General features: G+C 49.3%; 1 protein-coding gene across 1 annotated transcript in view; it reads right to left on the reverse strand.

Annotated features, from left to right (window-relative positions):
• Positions 1-21813, reverse strand: part of ARMH3 (armadillo like helical domain containing 3) — a gene marked incomplete in the record, with an annotated part of 160145 nt that overhangs the window by 82506 nt on the left and 55826 nt on the right. Inside the window, 2 exon segments of the mRNA XM_034775830.1 lie at positions 4074-4200; positions 5235-5317. Of these exon segments, the coding sequence (XP_034631721.1) occupies positions 4074-4200; positions 5235-5317 (210 nt within the window).

The following is a 21813-nucleotide window of genomic DNA, read 5'->3' on the forward strand; positions in this document are numbered from 1 at the left end:
CGAGTCTGCCTGGCACTGAATTCAGGAATACCGGCCTGTAATTGCCAGGGCCTCCTCTGGAGCCCTTTTTAAAAGTTGACCTCACATTAGCTCCCCTCCAGTCATCTGGTACAGAAGCTGACTTAAATGATAGGTTACAGATGACAGTTAGTAGTTCTGCAATTTCTCATTTGAGTTCCTTCAGAACTCTTTGGTGAATACCATCTGGTACTGGTGACTTATTACTGTTTAATTTACTAATTTGTTCCAAAACTACCTCTAATGACACCTCAATCTGGGACAGTTCCTCAGATGTGTCACCTAAAAAGAATGGCTCAGATCTGGGTTTCTCCCTCATATCCTCAGCCATGAAGACCAAGCCAAAGAATTCATTTAGTTTCTCTGCAATGGTCTTATCGTCCTTGAGTGCTCCTTTAGCATTTCGATCCAGTGGCCCCACTGGTTGTTTAGCAGGCATCCTGCTTCTGATGTACTTAAACCATTTTTTTGCTATTACTTTTTGAACCTTTTTTGGCCTTCCTAATTATATTTTTACACTTCATTTTCCAGAGTTTATGCTCCTTTCTATTTTCCTCATTAGGATTTAACTTCCACTTTTTAAAGGATGCCTTCTTGCCTCTCACTGCTTCTTTTACTTTGTTGTTTAGCCACGATGGCTTTTTTTTGGTTCTTTTACTATGTTTTTAAATTTGGGGGATACATTTAAGTTGAGCCTCTATTATAGTGTCTTTAAAAAGTTCCCATGCAGCTTGCAGGGATTTCACTTTTGGCACTGTACCTTTTAACTTCTGTGTAACTAACCTCCTCATTTTTGTGCAGTTCCCCTTTCTGAAATGAAATGCTACAGTGTTGGGCCACTGTAGTGTTTTCCCTGCCACAGGGGTGTTAATTTAATTATATTATGGTTACTATTACCAAGCAATCCAGCTATATTCACCTCTGGGACCAGATCCTGTGCTCCACTTAGGACTAAATCAAGAATTGCCTCTCCTCTGGCGGCTCCAGGACTAGCTGCTACAAGAAGCCGTCATTTAAAGGTGTCAAGAAACTTTATCTCTGCATCTCATCCTGAGGTAACATGTTCCCAGTCAATATGGGGATAGCTGAAATCCCCCATTATTATTATTGAGGTTTTTTATTTTAATAGCCTCTCTAATCTCCCTGAGCATTTCAGTCACTATCACATCCCGGCCAGGTAGTTGGTTATATATCCCTACTGCTATAGTCTTATTATCCAAGCATGGAATTCCTATCAGAGATTCTATGGTAGTTTGGTTCATTTAAGATTTTTACTTCATTTGATTCTATGCTTTCTTTCACATATAGTGCCATGAACTTTACATGAACTGGGACATTTGGTCCACTTTACAAAAGCACCCTGTCCTTTGGCTCTATTATTAGTCTCTACCCACAACTGGCCCAGAAGAAGGGCAAGTGCAGAGCGAGCACATTGGCAAAGCTCCTTGGACACTATGCCTAGCCAGACACAGCTCTAGCGCCTCGCTTTCCAGAGCCCCAAACGTCTGCTGTTTCCTAGAAGAAAAGAAGGTGCCGGCTCTGTGTAACGCTGTTTTGTCAGAGAGCAAGTATCCCATTTCTGACAGAATTCAGAGCGGGTTTCCACTCAGGCATCTGTAGTGTTAATTCACGGGGTTTCGCTTCACAGAGCGGAACGGAAAACGTATTCATGTGAGAAATGAATTGTTTCAGCAGGTCAGACATGCCTATTGCTGCCCAGTCGAGAGAGTATGAGCGTGTTATTCCTTCGTTCCACTTTTCTCTGGCTTCACCCACTGCTCAGTGCAGACATGTCCTTGGGCAGGGATTGGCTCCAAAGGCAGGGCGGCAGCATTTGCTTTGTGAGCACCACTGACTCTTTGGTACTTTGCCTGGGTGACAAAAAATACAGGTAATTTACACCAGAGGGATAAAACCGGAAGAACATAAGAACGACCAGATTGAGTCAGACCAGTGGTCCATCTAGCCTAGCATCCTGTCTCTGACAGCAGCTGGTGTTAGGTGCCCCAGAGGGAATGAACAGAGCAGGGGAATTTATTGAGCGATCCATTCCCTGTCATCCAGTCCTAGCTTCTGGCAGTCGGAGGTTTAGGGACACCCAGAGCATGGGGTTGTGTCCCTGCCCGTCTTGACTAACAGCCACTGATGGACCCGTCCTCCAGAACAGGGGTGGCCAACCTGAGAAGGAGCCAGTATTTACCGACGTACATTGCCGAAGACCCACAGTAATATGTCAGCAGCCCCCCATCAGCTCCCCAACTCCCATCTCCCGCCCACTGGCAGCCCCGCCGACCAGCGCCTCCCCCTTCCCCTCCCCTGATCAGCTGTTTCGTGGTGTGCAGGAGGCTGTGGGGGGCAGGGAGAGGAGTGAGGGCAAAGCAGGCTGAGGGGAGGGGACGGGAAGGGGTGGACTGGGGGCCAGACCTGTGGCAGAGCCAGGGGTTGAGCAGTGAGCACCCCCCGGCACATTGGACAGTTGGCGCCTGGAATCGGTGCGTATACAAGGAGCCGCATATTAACTTCTGAAGAGCCGCAGGTGGCTCCGGAGCCACAGGTTGGCCACCCCTGATCTAGGAACTTAGCTAGTTTTTTTTTAACCCACTTATATTTTTAACCTTCACAACATCTCCTGGCAAGGAGTTCCACAGGTTGACTGTGTGTTGTATGAAGTATTTCCGTCTGTTTGTTTTAAACCTGCTGCCTATTCATTTCATTGGGTGATCCCTAGTTCTTGTGTTATGGGAAGGGGCAAACAACACTTCCTTATTCACTTTCTCCGCACCAGTCATGATTTTATAGCCCTCGATCATATCCCCCTTTAGTCGTCTCTTTGCCACGCTAAACAGTCCCAGTCTTATTAATCTCTCCTCATACGGAAGCTGTTCCATTCACCTTATCACTTTGGTTGCCCTTCTCCATACCTTTTCCAGTGCTAATGGATTTCTTTTGAGATGAGATGTCATTTATTCTGCAGAGATTTAATTCAATTGCAGTCGGAAGAAACAGCTGTTTTAATGGGGGTGCTTCTCTGCATCTAGTCTGTAGTGCACCGTGGCTGGCTGACTCTCTCTTACAGGTCTTCTAACCCCTGTTATGTGCTTATGTTACTCCCATTATTTACAATGGCAGTTACATGTTCACACTGGGAGTGGGAGTGACTGGGGGGACATACCCCTCAGGAGAGGGGCAGACAAAGAGGCACAGACATCCCTTTATCCGCAGCTTCCAGCACACAGGCATTAAACCAGCCCTGCTGCGGTTGTTCTTCAATGCAGGCTCGTTTGTGTACTGCTTGATTATGCCTCCACATGTTTTTTGCTTCTCTCCTTTGTTCCTTGCTTCCCTGCTGGGTTCACTTGGTGGTATTCCAATGCACTCCTCTCTCTTTGAAGGATGGTTTCTCCTTGCTTTGCCAGTGTGCGCATTCTTCTGTCCAGCGATTTCCTCCGCCCTGCCCGTGAGTTTGTGGGGGCTGCTCTCTGGCTTTGTTCTGGCGCCGCAGGAGCGCAGCGTGTGATTTGTCCAAGGCAGCAGGTTTCTTGTCGTGCATTTCTCAAATGCTTTTCACCCCTTTTGTTCACAATGCCCATTTCCCTGTGCTGATTGGTTCTGCAGCTTGTGTTTGCTCTCCAGCCTCGGATGAAGGCATGTTTTCCCAGCTGGGAGCTCAACACGGCTTGGCAGAGACAAACTATAGGCTGGTTAACTCTACATGAGGGTTCAGGGTGTTTTTGATGACATTTCAATATCACATATTTAGTCACATGGCAAATACATATTTGCATTAACACCACATGCTTGTTAGACAGGTGCCCTCTTGTACACCATACTGGATCACTTGAACAGGCCTGTTCCTTTGGTGAAGAGCCAATGAAATTTATTCTTTTCACACAGATTTATCCCTTTCTCAAGTCTTAATTTACTGGGTATCTATGCAAATACAGAAACATGTATATTCACGCCCCCCCCCAAACATGCACCGCCGTGAATATCTCACACAGCTTATTTCTTGCTTGTTTTTAATCAATGGCATCTCAAATAGGCCACTCACTCACCCATGGAGTAGAGGTTATCGAAATTCTGGTGCATACGGATGATCTCGTAGTACAGCTCATCGTAGCTGCTGGGCGTTGGGAGGAAGGTGTCTCCGTAGGTGATGAACATGTTGAACAAGTTCACTACCTACAAAAAAATTACAATTACAATAGGGGATCGTTACACAAAATCTAATTTACAATAGACTCCAATCAGACCCAGATGATGTTTAAAACCTTCAGAGTAATAAGCCCATAGTACACTGGACAATATTCTTTTAGCCCATCGAAGAGCGGTCATACGCCACCTTCTTGCTCTGTCATTTCTTATGTGGAATGTGGATAAAACCTTAAGACAGGCAGATTTCTGATGCTTTGCAGAGTGGGGAGAATACAGCATGCACACCGTTACCACGACTCGGAAAACTGAGCTAACGAATTCGGGGCATGAGCTTGTAAAATCCAACGATCTACAACTCTGCCTGCTCCAGGGAATAAACCAGCCACCAACTACCTGGGATGAGAAAGGAACTTCCCTTAAGAGCAAACTTATTACATGACTGAGCACCCATTAAGGGGTTTCTCGGACCTCCCTCGGAAGCATCTGCCATGAGCTACTATCAGAAACAGGCCAGCAGCTAGCTGGGCCAGTAATTTTCTATAGGGAATTAAGACAAGTCCCCACCCCACCCCTTTGTTTGGTTAGCTCTTTCCAGTTTCAGGGTCTCCCATCCCAAGCTGGCTTTTCCTGGTTTCTCCACAAAACACACTTCACCCAGACTGGCAAAGGCAGGGAGACAACTCAATCTTGTCTACACCACTGGGCTTCCAACCCATCTGGGTATGAAAGACTAATATCTCCCTTCTCCTGCTTTTCTATCCCCCTTCAGTTCCCATGGAGCACAGATGTCTGGCAAACCACTGCCCTGGCCCCCAACAGGAGGACCTCTAAGGTCCCCGGTACGAGTCATCCCAGACATCCTTCTGTCCACACCCCTCATCCCAATGAGTGTTGTCTTTGGGATTCTCCAATGTCTCCTTAGCATGCATAGGTTCCCAAGCTGGAGATCTGTAGGTTGATCTCTGCACAGTTTAACTACCTGTTCAGCAGGCCAGCCCCAGCCCCCCACGGAACCTCCTCCTCTGGGCCATTCAACGTGAACCCACTTTCTCTACACTCACCAAGAGCGCCACGGTGAAGATGTTGTGTTTTGCCAATAGCACAGTCTCATTGGACATGAGGAACTTCAGCAAGTTGATCAGAGCTAAGGGAAAGGATAAAAGTATTCAAAGCTTTTTTCAAGAAGCCATTTAAATACAAGTGCATTTTCACCATCCTAGCCACTGGCCCAGTGATCAGGAAGTACTCAAACTTGCTAATGCCTTTACTAGTTAAAATGCTATTCTGCTCTGATAAATGACTGGAAATTAGCATCGTCCCAGGTTTATTCTCCTCCACCAACTTCCAGATCAAACCTGTCAGTTTCAAGTGGAGTTACTTGTCAGTCAAGTCTCTTGACAATGAAGTTTTTCTACCTGTCATCACCTCAAGCTATGCCTGGAACCCGGAGAATCCAGCCGTCTCCTTTCTGCTCCATACACCATCAACATGAGACTGTGCAATTGGAACCCTGTTGTCCCTTGTGTTGACGACACACGAGGCAGAACACGCAGCATAGCTCTTCTGCAGCATTGCTGCCTCTGTGATGGTGTGATGGCACTAGTAAGGACCTGGTACTTTATTGTGCCAGTTATCTACGGCTGTGCAGGGAAGATGATAAATCCAGCTCAGATTCATCTCCTGAAGACAAATAAATCAATAAAGGCTCATCCAACGCTAGTGAAAGATACTCTGAAACTAGTGAAAGATAATTAGCCCTTTCATTTGAACTCCGTTAATCTAATTAAAGGGCTTTAAGCCTGTCCAATTTACAAAGCATCACTGCGTTATGAACGTTTGCAAAAACGGAAATAGACCATCACGATTATTGGTAGTTATTAGCATCATAGAGATTTCCACTCCCCGCCCCCCACATTGGATACGGTCGGGAATCAAAGCCTATTTTGTGGGTCTGTCTACATGAGATTCTAAACACAGTCTCTGCTCTGAAATCAGCCGCCGGGAATGGGGTTCTGGGACTTTAAGACAGCCAAATGAGGTGGACAGGACGTGCAAGTTAGGGAGCGGTAAAGGCAGATTTTAAAAGGCTGTTTATTATTTACTGATCAGTACCTGGAGCTGACAGCTTCACGTCAGGCTGAGCCCTCGGTTTTACAGGTATAACTTGGATTGGATTCATCTTTTTCAAAGCCAGCATTCCAGCTTGCGGCAATCCTGCCATCCAGCACATGCCGCTGCCCGTGACCCAGCTCAACCAGACAGCAGCAGCAGTAAGGCAGGCAAACAGCTAAAGGAGGGCAGCAGAAGCAGGCTAGGAACAGCAATGGGTGCTGGAGAAAGACGGCTGGTGGAAAACCCACCCTGGAAGCTCCAGCGAGGTCTCTGGGAGACTCACGCAGAGCCATCACCCACCCGCATGTAAGAGAGTCAAGAAGCGAACACTGCACACTTGGAAGGCAGGAGCGGCGGGGGGGAGCAGGGGGGAGGAGAGTTGCCCGTGTGTTGAAATAGTTCCTGTGAGTGTTTAATATCTGCCTCAGCCTTTGGGCAATACAGCACATAGGGACCAATTAATCCTTGGACAGAATTCACCCACTACTGCCCTCAAAGCTAGTCCTGTAACTTGTACGTGTCACACACATCAATTCTAAAGTCCCTTCTCAAGGGCACGGGAGCAAACCAGCCCTGATTTGGGAGAGTGCTGTACAGAACAGGAAAACTAGCTTTCAGATAAAAAGAACAGGAGTACTTGTGGCACCTTAGAGACTAACACATTTATTAGAGCATAAGCTTTNATTTATTAGAGCATAAGCTTTCGTGGGCTACAACCGAAGAAGTGGGCTGTAGCCCACGAAAGCTTATGCTCTAATAAATGTGTTAGTCTCTAAGGTGCCACAAGTACTCCTGTTCTTTTTGCAGATACAGACTAACACGGCTGCTACTCTGATAGCTTTCAGATGAGGCAGAACTACTGGCTCCGCAGTGGAAATAGCTACGGGACAGGAAATTTGGGGGGAAGCAACAAGATATGGGGGAAATTGTCCATTTCTTTGGGTTTCCAGAGACTCAAGCATGCAGAAAAAGGAGTGACAGCCGTCTGAACGGAGCCTGACTAAAGCCCTGAAAGCTCTGCTCCCAATGCCAGAAGTTCACGAATATCAGCAGAGAGCCTCGACCAGCTCAAAGAGAGGGGAACTGCGTCCCCAGCCTCCCTCCCGGAGCACAGTCAAATTCAGCCACAAAGCGCCACCCCCACTACAACTCATCCTCTGAATCAAACTGTGGTCAGGGCCTCCTTTCCACAGGAATTCAGCCCTGGGAGGACGTCAGGCCAATACTTCTCTGCGAACAAAGAAAGAGCAGGTACAGATGGGCTCTTCACTGGAGCAGAGATCCAGTTAAAACAGGTTTCCAAGGTAACTAAGCCTCATGGCGAACACCGCAGTCTCCCACAATCAGTACTTAGGGCTGAAGACAGCTGCCCTGCATCAATGTCACAGCAGCTTACGAGGCATTTCTGAGACGAGGGGCTAGAAAATAGCCTTGATTTCCAGCCTTGCCCACAGAAGTTCACCTAGCCACGCCTCGGGCCCAGGTGCTGCTGCTGAACTCGCAGCAGCTGAGCAGCAAGGCGCTCCGGATTGGTCATACGTGGCGAGAAGATGGCCCTTGAATTACCTCTTCCCTAGCCTAGGAAACGCCCCCCCCCCCCACACACACACACACACTTTCCTAACAGAACTGCAGCAGAGATGGATGTACAGTGCATAGACAATCCACTGAGCTGTATGAAACGCGCAGAGACAGTGAGCACAAATACCCTCTGTCAGTAGAGGGCACTTCTGTTTCAAAAAGGATACCAGCCCTCACTTTTCAGGGCAGAGGTCAATTAACAGAGAGGGGGCTGGGGAAAAAACTTCTCCTCTGGGCAGGTTATTCTGTAATGGTTCACAAGGAGCTTTCCTGAATCTTCCTCTGAAGCATCTGGTACCACACTGGGTTGGAGACAGAATATTGGACTAGACGGGCGACTGCTCTGATCTGGACTGACAATTCCCGTCTCTGCACATCAGCTTCACTCACTGTAACAAATGTGCCCACTTGCTTAATTTCCAGTTTCTCTGTCAGAAGAGACAAGATCTTACTGCAGCTTAAAATCACTCTGGGAATCTGAATAGCACCAAACCATTGCCCACTCCAAACGTCTTTCTAGCGTGCTGGTTAGGGGAACAGACAAACCCACAGCAAAGACAGCTCAGGGACTAAAGCCCCACCAGGCATACGGTCACTGGATAGTTTGGCTCTTTGGGAAGCCCAGGTGTGGAAGACGTTTACGAAGCCCCCAGTTAACAGCTGCACTGCACCAGTGCTGCCAGTACTGTTAGCCTTCTGTCACCCAGGCACATCATACATCACACTCTCTGAAGGACTGTCGGTCCTAAGCTGTAAGCACAGACGTCCTAGTAGTTTGTTTATGAGGCAGGACCTGCCGATACATTTCATGGTGTTTCCAGGGCAAATAAAACTTACAGAGCTGCTGACATCCAGCGCTCTTCAATGATGACACCGCCCTAAAATAACCTCGAGAGAAGGTACAACGGCTGCACCCCGAGCTCTGAATAACTGAGCAGCCCGATGCCAGACGAAGTGCATCACCTCTTCCTCGTTAGAGGGAATTGCTCTCTACATGCAGCACATGAACAGCTTGCCCTCAGCCCAGTACCACGCCCATAAATTATGCATGTTTGCCCCCTGGCGGAGCAGCAGATCAATTTCTCAGTCATGGAAGCTCAGAGAATCGTGGTTTCTGGTTGTGCTTGGTCACGTCACCCAAAACTTGTGCTCCAGTTTTATTAACAGCGATAGGAAAGCTGCTAACGAGTGATAGGTTTGTTCCATGCATGAACTGGAAAATGGGGATGTTTCTACTGAACCACCTAGGTTCTCCCCTCCCAAGAGTCATCCGGCTTCTCCTGCCTTCCTGTGATTCTTTCACCCCCTCACACAGCATGTCCGTCTTCCCCGGGCCTGACTCTCGGGCCCAGCAGAGAGGTTGCCACAGCTGCTCTAGCAACAAAAGCAGGGTAAGCCTTAACCTACCTAATCTGAATAAATGTTTGGTTTGGGTCTCCATTTTGTACAGCGCCAAGCACACTGGCAGTGCTTCCTAAACAAACCACAGGAAGAAAGAGCCTGAACTCCCACATGTATACCGACAACTTCAGGAACTCAAAGGTGGTGGGGCAGATCCTTATAAAAGGGGTATTACGAGAGGAGGCATGTGACTGGCTGCACAGATGATTGGCGTCAGTCTCCAGGTCTCAGCTCTCAGGCAGTTTACTCTCCCAGGAATCGTTACAGCCAGAGGATGGGAAATAGGACCACTGGCATTTAAGATTCCCTCCTGGTTTATTAAACTGAAATTACTGCAAATTGGCGGAGCTTTCAGCTCCTTCAGCACAGAGCTGTTTGCACAGACCGGCCCTTCTGCTACTGGGGTGCCAGCTCCTCTCACTCCAGGCCCTGGAGAGCACAGGATTCCTCCTGCCTGATAGTCCCTCCCCCTTCTCTCCCACCCCAACAGATTTTGCTTCCCTTCACTGCATAAAACGGACCATTTTCTCCGCAAGCCTCATTTTGAACTGAAGTGAACTCAGCCCAGGAGCATCTGGGCTCAGGAAGACGTTTCCGTTCTAGTTACTGCCTCACTGTTCCTGGTCTGGATGCCGTATGTGCGGGGGGTGGGCTCTTTGCTCCCACCGAAGAGGAAGGCAGCAGAGCCCCTAGGCCAGTTGCAATGGAAGCGCAAACTCTGCCAAGAGCATTCGGGGCTCCGGCAGGCTATTGCACACCTGAGCAAAAAAAGGACCAGTCCAAGAGAGACGCTGCTGTCGAATCCAGGGAACTGGACCGTGGGAATGGGGAGGAGCTGGGGCATTGCTTTTCCGTCCCTGCTATGCTCCCAGTTCAGAAGTCTAGTCCTCGGAATGGTGCACCAATGGTCACCAAAGAGGGAGTGGGGCAGGAAGCCATGTGGCTCCCCTCAGCTAGCTGGGTAATGCCAAATAAAATACAGTATTGTACAACTAGAGCCACTGAGCCCATCAAACCTTCCAGCATGGTCCCCGGATGTGCCCGGCAAGGCAGCGTGGGAAAGGAAGCTCTATTTCCCTGCACAATGGACGACAGCTCCAACAGTCTCCCGCTCTCACGCCCCCTTCTAGAGCCAGGAAAGCAGGGCATGGCGCTGCTTCTAACTCACCCCCGCGGGGTGTTCTCCTCCCAGCTTGGCCCCAGCGCCTCAGAGTGCTCACTGCTGCAGGCAGGTGCAGCCCAGGGAATTCCTCGGCCTCCTCTCCGGTGACGCAGCACAGTCAGTCCACGTGACCTCTCTGCAGCCAGGCTGCTCCCACGGACAAGGAGAAAAACTCCTGACGTGGATAGTGCCAGCAGCAGCGCCTGGCGTCCAAGATGGGCAGTAAGGAAGAGAACAGACGGGCCAGTGGCTAAAGGGAAGAACTCCTCCCCATGCTGGTGTCCAGGGAAGCAGATCAGGAACCAAACGATGAGCAACAGCCCAGGCTCATGTACGAGAACGACAGATTAATTACACACAAATTAAATGGTCTTCCTCTAACGTCTTCCATCTGAGGACCTCATAATAATGAATTCAGCATCTCAGCCCCCTTGTGAGGCAAGGGAGTATTACCAGCTCTGTTTCACATGTGGGGAAACTGAGGCACAGAGGGGTGACATGACTTGTCCAAGTCACACAGTCAGTCAGGGACAGAGCAAGGGATGGAACCCAGGAGTCCTGTCTCCTAGCCCTGCATATCAACCACCAGGCCATCCCAGGAGAGAACAGCACTTCCCTACCACCTTGACAGTGGTGTTGTGAGGATCAATACATTAAAGGTCTTTCTAAATGGGGACAAAAAGGGAGACCCCAGAACAATACAAATCCACAACCACAGTAATTGTGATGCCTGAAGAAAGGCTTGAAGGCAGGGAAGCAACAGGGCTCGACAACTGTCTGTTGAGGTAGCCCGAGTTTGTTCCTAGGGTGGGGGAATTGGTCACGTTAAGTGTGCACATTAGCTTTGCACAACAGTGATCAAACCACTCCTCGGGAGATGAAAATTGACAATAGGGTCTGACGGGAAAGAACTGCCAGCAGCGTTCTCAAGAGACGGGCTTCGAACTGGAAGTGTGAGCTGGAAATAGCTGCAGTGCTATTACGAACTCATGCACCAATGCTGCCCGAGGCAGCGTCCAGCCCAGCATCCAGGGACAAGGTAACCAGTTACCCAGGGGTGGTGTGGGTGCTGGCCCACTTACTGTCAATCAGCGGAGATCCTGGGGGCGAGGGGTGCTGGGGAGCCCACAGACGACAGAGGGATACATTTCACGCATCAGCTGGCTCGTCCCCGGCTCTGAGCGCCCACATGTGTGGGGAGAGGAAACCTTCTCACGGGTCCTGACAGAGGGCAGCCCAGACACCAGCGACTGCCCTCGTCACGTGAGGAACGAAAGCAATGAGGAGTCCATCCGCATCCCTGCTTAACGCAGCTCGCGCCCCTTTCCCCGCTCTGATAGGATGGGGACTGATCGCCAGCTCTCCTGCCCTTTGCTCTTCCCAATGGGGCTCTCCCGCGCTGCGGTTTTACAGCTCCAGAAAGAAGCCTGAGCCTTTTTAAAGGCGGGATTTGGTTGCTCCACTAACAGCTGGATGCTGCTGCTCCGTTTTCCACGGCTGACTTCATTCAGCGCCGAATTCCATAACTGCGGTCGGGTTTTAGCGCTCAGCTGGTGCCTCTCAGGGGTACGGATAGTCTGTATGGGCAGGCTCCCCATCACCTGCTCCTGCTCCCCTCAGCTCCCCAGGATACAAGAGTCACTAGGCTGAGAAATAACTGCACCAGCTTGCCAGAGCCGGCCGCGGGCAGGTGGGGGGAAGACAGCAGCAGCTCCAAGAACTAGGCAGCCTGATGTAAAACTGCCCCAGTAATTTCTTCTCTACATAACCCCGGTGCCTATCCCCTGCTGCCCCACCCCAGGTCCCAGCCACCAGTGGAAGTGGGGGAAGTAATGGGAACATTACCAGCTGGAACAGAGGCCAAAGCAGTGGACCGGGGCTCGTCTGAACGGCTCTTTGATATCACAGCAGTTAAGACAAACTGAATGTTCTAACTTTGGGCCAAGGTCAGGTGAACCCAAAACTTTTTGTAAGTCAATAAAACTGTGATCTCATCCGTAACAAGCGCAGGCACTAGATAAGGCGGGGCCAAGCTATTTCTACCCTGGCCAACCCTCCTGAGCAGGGTACGCTCAACGTGACAGCGCAGACTCCTTCACTGAGCTAACCAGGCGCCCAGGAAGGGAAGGCTGCAATAGCTTCCGATGGGGTCCTTGGGCAAAGCCATGGCCAGGAGCCGTAAGCAACACCAGCAGCACTGCAACGGGCTCAGACAGACGAGGCGTGGGAGAAAGGAAGAGGACATGCCGAGGGAAGAAGTGGAACTAGGCAGAAGTGCAGCCTCTAGAATGCTGGGGGTCGGGGTCATGGCGATCCCTACTGTGCAGAGGATGCCATTTTGTTCTTCAAAATGGCACCTCCATGCTGCCTGGGGTCCTGGCGGAAAGACTGCATTAAAATGGCAAATCTGGGAACCTCTGCACTAGAGGAACTAGTCAGACCACATGGACTCAGGAGCCAGCAGCATGCCCATGGCACAAAACTATGTATCCTTCACCACATACAACCCCAAGGACCCAGTGCTGGGGTGAGATCAGCTCACAGAGGAAAAAGCCATCTGAAGCTGAACCCAGGCAAAAGAGAGGTGATGCTGGTGGGCAGGGGAAAACTTTCGGAAGCGTTTTCAGCCATGGTGCAATCTCCTTTGGTTACAAGTACACAGCCACCGTTGGTCAGTTCAGTCCATAGTCTGAACACTGCAGGGAGTCTCCTTCGCAACACAGGCTACTGTGAGCACATCAGACCTGACCGCGACGCTCCACACTGGCTTCCTATAGAATTTTTACTTAAGTTCAAGGTCTCGGTCCTTATCTTCATGCTGCTCCATGGCCTGGGACCCGGGAATGTAAAAGAACCTAGAGCGCCAGGACGAAGACCATGGCCAACAGCTACACTCTGCTGCCACGATGCAACTCTCTACAACAAGGGTGAAGTTCATCTGTGAAGAAGACAGAACCTTCTCAGGGGCCAGGCCAAGCCTGTGACATGAACTCCCTCCGGAACGAAGGATGATCATAAACCTCACCATCTTCTGCTCCAAGGTCCATGGTTCTTTGACCTGCCTTCTTTAACATAAACCCAAAGCAACATGCATATTTAAAAAAAAAAAAATCACCTACCAAAACAAGCCACTCCACTGCATATTGTCCCCCTGGGGAGTGGCTGAGAGAACAAACACCAGCTGTGTAGTCCCGTGAATGAATGCACGTCTCGAAGGCACTCAGAGGCTACAGTAATGAGTGCCATAGAAGAACCTAGACAGACCAGAGGAAGGGAAGAGCTCACTCCTCGAGGCTGCCAGCTTCCAGCCCCAGCTCTCCAGGCTGGGGAAGTCTACAAGAAGCTGAGTGTCTTGGAAAGCAGCAATGCAGAGTTTGTCCAGTTTTGCTGTTCGGTATCTGAAAGGTCAAGTCTTGTGTCATTGACTTTTCTTTCACAACGATGCACTTGGAGTATTACGATCTAGCACAAGGGAGCTGAACAGACTTTCCCCCTGTATCAGTCATGGGTTTAATTTCACCCAAATGCACAAGCTCTCGTTTCTCGTGCCCATCCGTCGCTGCACTACAAAAAGCCAGGCTGACCAAGAGATCATTTACTATTTCCACTGGAAGGCTATGTTCAATGGGCCTCTTCTTCCCGTTTGCAGCAATCTCTAAAGCTTGGAAGCATTTCCTTCCCTGCCTCTGTATCCTCCTGGCACAGACACTGGTGCAGCCACCATCATCACTGGGTCAGCTGGAATGGGACAGCTATGCCGAGCGATACAGAACTCTCTGCTCCTCCGGTGCTCACAGCCCGGTTCTGCCGGGCCTCCAGCCCTGCGTGTATTTCTGAATGAGTACGTGGACACTCAAAAGCCAGAGAACACTGGTCACAATAAAGTTTGATCAGCTTGAAGGGAGGTTAAATTTTAGGCCTTTACTTTCTTTTACTAAAACCTCTTTCCAAGCCGTTCACCATTTGACCAGTCGGCTCTTCAGTCATGCTCCTGCTGGCGGCTGCATGCATCGTATCTCCCACCTCGCCTAGCCGATTCACTGAGACACTTGTTACTCCACTCTCCCCCCTTGTGCTTCCCAGGCTAGACAGCTGCTGCAGCCCGGGACAGTCTGGAAAGAACTGGTTCAAAAACTGCCCAGCAACACGAATCAATGAACTGAATCGGTCTTGATCCATTACTGGAGTACAAGAAATGACATCAGTGACAAATGCTCTTGGTGGTCAATACCCGAGCCCCAAACTCCCGTGATTAATAATGCAACCTGAACGACGTACTGATCCAGTGAGATTGTGTATTACATGTATCGAAAGCCAGTTTTAAAATACCTTTCACTGTTTCCTTGTCTCTGCTCAGTTAGTAGGGCTGCCATTTTAATACTTTCCACCAGCAAACTTTGCACTTCTATAGCACTTATCCAGGGAACCCAAAGCCCTTGCCAAAAGCAGGAATTATCCTCATTTTACAGATAAGCTTTCTTGGCCTCAGTTTTCCTAAGTGACATGCCCACGGTCACAGAGCAAGGTGGCATAAGGAATAGAAACGAGGTCTTTTTAGTAGCATAGAAAGAATCTGCTTCGCTATTAGTATAAAAATCCTGGCACTGTAGAAGGTGCTGTGCATTTCAAGTGTTTTCGCTTTAACAGTGGGTTCAGCAACTGTTTGAACTAAGCAAGATAAACTAAGAACTTACAGCGCTTACCTTACAATAATGGAGAAACTGAGTCAATGCTTTCTAATGCAAAGATGATTTTTAATCCTACTTTGCAATCAATTGCCCTGTTAAATAGCTGTTTCATCATTTTTATTATATTTAAGATTTCTTATAAAGCGACTTATTCTTGCTATTATGTGTAGACATTAGAATCTCTCTCCTATTCCTATAAATGTGGTTTTCCTTTAAAGCAAACCATAGCAGCTCTGAAGAAGTTATCCGTATCTACAAGTTCTGGGGGAATTGCTCAAGCATCACTAATTTTAAGGTGGGAGGAGTTGAAGGAATGAGGTCTTTTATATAAAGGCTTAAATGAGTCACAACTCTTTCAGAATAGCTTATACATGCGAAACAATATCAACCAGCACATCTACAGTGATTTCCATCTCCAAAGTGCTGTACAAACATTAACTAATTAGAAAAGTGTTCAATGAAATTAACATGCACAGACCCCTCCCTCATGACCAGCTAAGTCAACATCTTATCTTATTTTCACAGAGCTGGGAGCAGAATTTAATATTCATCACAGCAGGGAACTAGATGGATCTGATCAGAATTCCTCCGGCAGCTCTGTCAATTCACCTCGATCTCGACCTTCAATAACCGCAAGTCCTTCACAAGTACTGATTACCAGACGTACCAAACAGTGCAGCTGTTTTGAAAAGTGGTCAAAATGTCTGCCAAGGAATAGGTGGATGCCATCACATTCATCATAGCTTATGACCCAAGACAGATTTCCAGCTGAGTCACCTACGATGGTACATAAACTCTTGCAGAAGCAAATAAGGTTTTTCCTTAGAGAACGGAAGAAGCTTCCAGAGTGACCACGGTCCAACCTTGGTCTCAAACAGAAAGCCAATAACTTGCTAACTTTAAAAGGTTCAGAACAGTTCTACTACACAACTATATTAAGAGAATGTGAACACACAATAGTCAGAAAATACCAAGCACCCTTAACTCTGCCCCCTTGTGTGCGCACACTACAAAGTCGTTCATTACATGAATACATTTGCTCTTTCCAATACTAAGCATCATACCATTTTTTCTAGAACCTACAACATACACATGTAGCAACCTCAGCTATTGTGTACACCAAAGAGAGACAGTGACCATCAAATATACCAGAAACATACTACATGGTTGTAGAGCACGTTGCGTATTGTGCGTAGGAGAAATAGGATGTGATCATAGAGTCATAGAACAGGAAAGGACCTCGAGAGGTCGTCTAGTCCAGCCCCTGCACTCAAGGCAGGACTAAGTATTATCTAGACCATCCCTGACAGGTGTTTGTCTGACCTGCTCTTAAAAATCTCCAGTGATGGAGATTCCACAACCTCCCTGGGCAATTTATCCCAGCGCTTAACCACCCTGACAGGTACAAAATTTTTCCTAATGTCCAACCTAAACCTCCCTTGCTGCAATTTAAGACCATTGCTTCTTGTCCTATCCTCAGAGGTTAAGAAGAACAATTCTTCTCCCTCCTCTTGTAACAACCTTTTATGTATTTGAAAACTGTTGTGTCCCCTCTCAGTCTTCTCTTCTCCAGACTAAACAAAACACAATTTTTTCAATCTTCCCTCATAGGTCACGTTTCCTAGATCTTTAATCATGTTTGTTGCTCTTCTCTGGACTTTCTCCAATTTGTCTACATCTCTTCTGAAATGTGGCACCCAGAACTGGACACAATACTCCAGTTAAGGCCTAATCAGCGCAGAGTAGAGCGGAAGAATTACTTCTCGTGTCTTGCTTACAATACTCCTGCTAATACAGCCCAGAATGATGTTTGCTTTTTTTGCAACAGTGTTACCTTGTTGACTCATATTTAGCTTGCGATCCACTGTGACCCGCAGATCCCTTTCCACAGTACTCCTTCCTAGGCCGTTGTTTCCCATTCTGTATGTGTGCAACTGATTGTTCCTTCCTAAGTGGAGCACTTTGCATTTGTCCTTATTGAATTTCATCCCGTTTACTTCAGACCATTTCTCCAGTTTGTCCAGATCATTTTGAATTTTAATCCTGTCCTCCAAAGCACTTGCAACCCCTCCCAGCTTGGTATCAGCCGCAAACGTTATATGTGCATTCTGTATGCCATTATCTAAATCATCTATGAAGATACTGAACAGAACCGGACCCAGAACAGATCCCTGAAGGACCCCACTCTTTATGCCCCTCCAGCATGACTGCGAACCACTGATGATTACTCTCTGGGAATGGTTTTCCACCCAGTTTTGCACCCACCTTATAGTAGCTCCATCTAGGTTGCATTGCCCTAGTTTGTTTATGTTGATCATGTAATTACAAATTGTATTGGAATGATACACACAAGGGGGCAGCGTCCATGGTCGCAAGAGGTGACACACCAATTCTTCTGAGCAAAAGCAATAGCAATAGAACAGCAAACACGGCAATGAGGCGATTACCACACTCAGCGGCTTGGCCTTTCCTTTTTTGGGCAAAGCTGGTGATTAACTGGCTGTGGCAACAGAAGCTCCACAACAACGGTTTCACTTAAATTCCTGACAAAGCAACACAAACCACTGACTCCCCCACGCAACGTGCAACAGCAATGCACAGCTCTACGGCTTAAGCCCACGAGGGTAGGTGGTCATTATGTATTACAACAGATCATTATGCACACAGCCAACAGTGGGAAAGACAGAAATCAGAAAGCTGTATGCTGCTTCAAGAGAGACCTCTGTGCTCAAACGAGAAAGCAGGGTTCAAAACCGATTGTGGAGAACGAGGGAGCTATCTGTATTTATGAGTATCACCTGCACCTCACCTTGTTTGATATTATCCTTGCAGACTGCATGGAGCTAAATCAGGGGAGGCTGCTGGGGAGAAAAACAGGAAACGAAACAATGACAGAGCTAAGGTACCTCCAGAGGGAAGACCCATGGTCCTTCGGGGAACAAGGGGGGAGCTGTTAATTGGGAAACCAACCAGGTTAGCAGGTTCGGTTTTCCGAGGCCTAAGATCCAAGGGGCACCAAACCACGAAAGACCCCAGCCTAGGGAGGAGGGGGGAAGGGGGCAGCAGTGGCTGGAGTGAGGCTGTGGCAGAGACGCTGGGAGAACACGACCGGGCTGTCTGTCTCTCCCAGGCCAGGAGGAGGGGTCTAGGCTGAGTGGAACTGACCCAAGGGACAGGATACAGTTTTGGCAGGACCCAGGTGTACAGGCCTTTTCCTGTTTTATCTCTTTGCTCTGCTGGCTGTGGGCCTTTGGGTGAATAAATACTTCGATGCTTCAAAGAAGCGGTTTCTGAGTCACTTTAATCAGCTGCTAGAGTCCGGGTGCCACAGGTAAAGGGCGGTGGGCCTGTCGTGTTATCACAGCTGGGAAACGGGGCTGCAAGCCCAGAGAGCCAGCTGGAGAGTGCCGGGACCACGTGGTTGGAGGAGGGTGAAGACGGCTGCACTTGGGAGGGACGCGCAGCTCCCCTGTCACCATGACACCTATGCTATCCTGTTTCTTTTGTTCGAGGTCTTGGATATAAGCTGGATACTCTGAGCGGAGGATTCTGGTGGACACAAAAGGAGCCGCTCCGTTCAGGACTTGGCTGATCGTTACAAAATGCAACTAGAAATATTTTTAAAGGCAAGAAAACGTCAAAGGGGTCAGCTTCCCAGACAGCTTCACACCCACGCTGCTCATGGTAAGACACTTGGACCCTTCCCTCATTCTTCACCAGCCAGCCAATCGGTGTGGGCATCTGAGCCCACCTAGGTGGGGACGGATACCATGCTCCCGGCCATGATGTATTAATACCTACGGAGCTCCCCCTGTGCTATGGATTTATTTAGAAATACAACGGGCTGGGGTAAAAGAATAAATCCGATAGGCAGCTAAGGGCTGGACCAGAGACCATTCTCCTGCAAGTATCAGAGGGGTAGCCGTGTTAGTCTGAATCTGTAAAAAGCAACAGAGGGTCCTGTGGCACCTTTGAGACTAACAGAAGTATTGGGAGCATAAGCTTTCGTGGGTAAGAACCTCACTTCTTCTCCTGCAAACTCTCATGAGCATGAAAAGGGAAAGCCACCTGTGTGACAGTATGTAAGCACCAATATGTACCCAGGAGCATGGTGTCCAACAGGACATCCACACGCGGATTGACAGCAGCATCAGCACAACAGGGTTGGTTGTATTTGTGGCTGTGTTTCCTTTCACGGCGACCTGACTCCTCTGCCTCTCACTGAAGCTCTCGCCCGGAGCTCAAGTCCCAGCAGGAGACTGCAGCAGTTTTCAGAGGCGCCGCAGCTGCTGGCCTCCCATGCCCAGAGGAAGAGCTTCTTGCCATTACAGGGGACGCTCGCTGTCTGACCCGCCAACACTAGACTCCGGAAGGGAAGAGATGGCTCTGCACAACTCTGCTGTCGTCGCCTACAATTCTCATCTCAATTCCTCTACACCCTACACTGCTGCCTCCTCTCCGCACAACGCTTTGTCTCCTTCTCCCACTCAGTTCTATGCCTGGAGCAGCCTTTCTCCTCCGATATGCCATGCACAACTCCCTCCCCGCCCGTCAGTCACTCCTCACAAGTCTTCCCATTTGTCTGCCAGCCCGTCTCTCTGCCCGGGCGCTCACTATCGCTACGCCACAGGGCTCACCACAGAGCCCTGGCCTCAGTCTGTGCAGCTCCTGCATTAGGAAGGGACTGAGGCAGGCCTCTAGGGCTCTCGGTTAGGCATCTCTGGCTGACGTCGCTCTGGAGCGCCACAGTTCTGAAGGTTTGCAGACCTGGAGCTCCCCTCTGCCGAGCCCTGATGGCACTACAGATAGAGGAACCATTTCTGTGGTTTGGCGCAGGAAGCAGATAGGGAGCATGCCAGCCGGGGGCTCAGAAAGGACAGAGCAGGGGGTACAGAGATTTCTGTATCCTGATAGGGCATCAGCTGGCCAACAGACCACGGACAAAACATCCCCGTCCACTCGTGCCGGGGCAGGAGCATCATGGGAAATCCAACAGCTCCCTGGTGAAGCAATATCACTTGAACCACCCAATGGGTCCCCAGGGAGAGCCAGCTTTTCGGAAATCAGCCTGCCCTAGACATCGTTCAGGAAACTCACACCTGTTACAGGTGCGGTGTCTTAATTCCAGTCTCCCCGGGCTTGTGTGAATTAGCGAAGCAGCTGCTGACGAGTGGCATTCCCCTGCAGGAAAAACGACAGCACAATCCTCACTGCAATACATTTCTTCCTAAGAGGAGCTCACTGAGCATCCAGAATCTCACCCAAACACTGAGCTCTTCAAGTGTGCAGGGTACGTCAGCACACCCACACTCGACCAATCCCGAGCGTTTTACTCTGCCCGGCTTTCCTTTCAGAGCACAAGCAGCACTTCACTTTCCTGAGCCTTGTATCAACAGCACCTCATTAGTGGGCACTAACAAAACTGGCCCTGGATATGGAGGCCTGGTCTACCCCCCAGTTAGGTCGCGGTCTACGCCACAACGTTGCTCCCACCAACGTAAATCACCCACTACACTGACTTAACTCTGCCCCCGCGCCAGGCGTGGCGCGTAGGTCGGTGCACTTAGGTCGACGCAGCGTCATGTAGACACAGCGCTGACTGTTCCGCCTGGCAGGGCTGCGGCTGTCAGCGCCCCACGCTGACAGTCGGTGCAAGAGCTCCTGGCGAGGACATGCACCGCCGACAGAAGACACTAGTGTGGACACACACAACTGATTTAATTACTGCGGTGGCTGTACGTTAGCGTAACTTAAGTCACCTCAACTTTGTAGTGAAGACATGCCCTGAGTCTCAGAGTGCAGTGGGAAGGGGATGAAATTTTTAGAAAGGAAAGTTTAGGTTTATGATGATTCCTCACAGTGAGATCATTAAACTATGGACTAGCCTCTTAAGGGACGTGGTGCAAAGGTTATCGCTCAGCACTTGCAGAAGCAGGCGTGATAAAGCCCTGATCAACGTACTGTAGGGAACAGCCTGCCATGGCCAGACAGAACTGAGCTAACAGGGAGGTGCGCGTTCCATCCTGCAATTACAGCACAATCACTGCCTGGTACCATTTCTACTGGCATTGGATTTCACTGCCACACAACCAGTCCTCTGGGGGCTCGGTTCTGAAGAAAGCAACTGGAAAGAACTCACTAATTAATTAAGGGCACCCACTTCGCCCCCTACAGGAATAAACTGAGAAAGGCAGGCTGGGTCACGTCACAAAAGGCCAAATGAAATCACTGAAAAGGAGTCTGATTGTTAGTGCATTTCCATGTCCCTGCACCCAGCTGGGCACAGCGACCGAAGGAAAGTACTTGACTGCGAATTGAGAACCGCTTCAGAAACCCCTCAGCACATCTTTTCAACAGCCATCCTCTAGCCGAGTTCCTGGCGAGAGCTGCATGAATCCAGCCAAGCCACCAATCCAGACCTGAACCACAACTCCCAGAGCAGGACACAGGGGATCAGGTCTCCTTCAATGTGCAGAAACCTCCTTTTTCACCCACAAAGGCAAGGGGAGTAATTGCACCCTCCTAGCTCAGCTGCGTGTAGGACTGGAAGAGAAGCTTGGAAATTAGCCAAGGACAAGGCCTGTTAGGGCACTTGGTCCATCGCCCGCAGTGAATACAAAGATTGCACCGCCCAATAAAAGCATACAGTGCTGTGCCCACGTTCATGTGAACTGACTCCCTTCACTGGAACACAAA

The sequence above is a fragment of the Trachemys scripta genome, chromosome 7 (genome assembly GCF_013100865.1).
Source record: "Trachemys scripta elegans isolate TJP31775 chromosome 7, CAS_Tse_1.0, whole genome shotgun sequence".
Classification (NCBI taxonomy): domain Eukaryota; kingdom Metazoa; phylum Chordata; order Testudines; family Emydidae; genus Trachemys; species Trachemys scripta.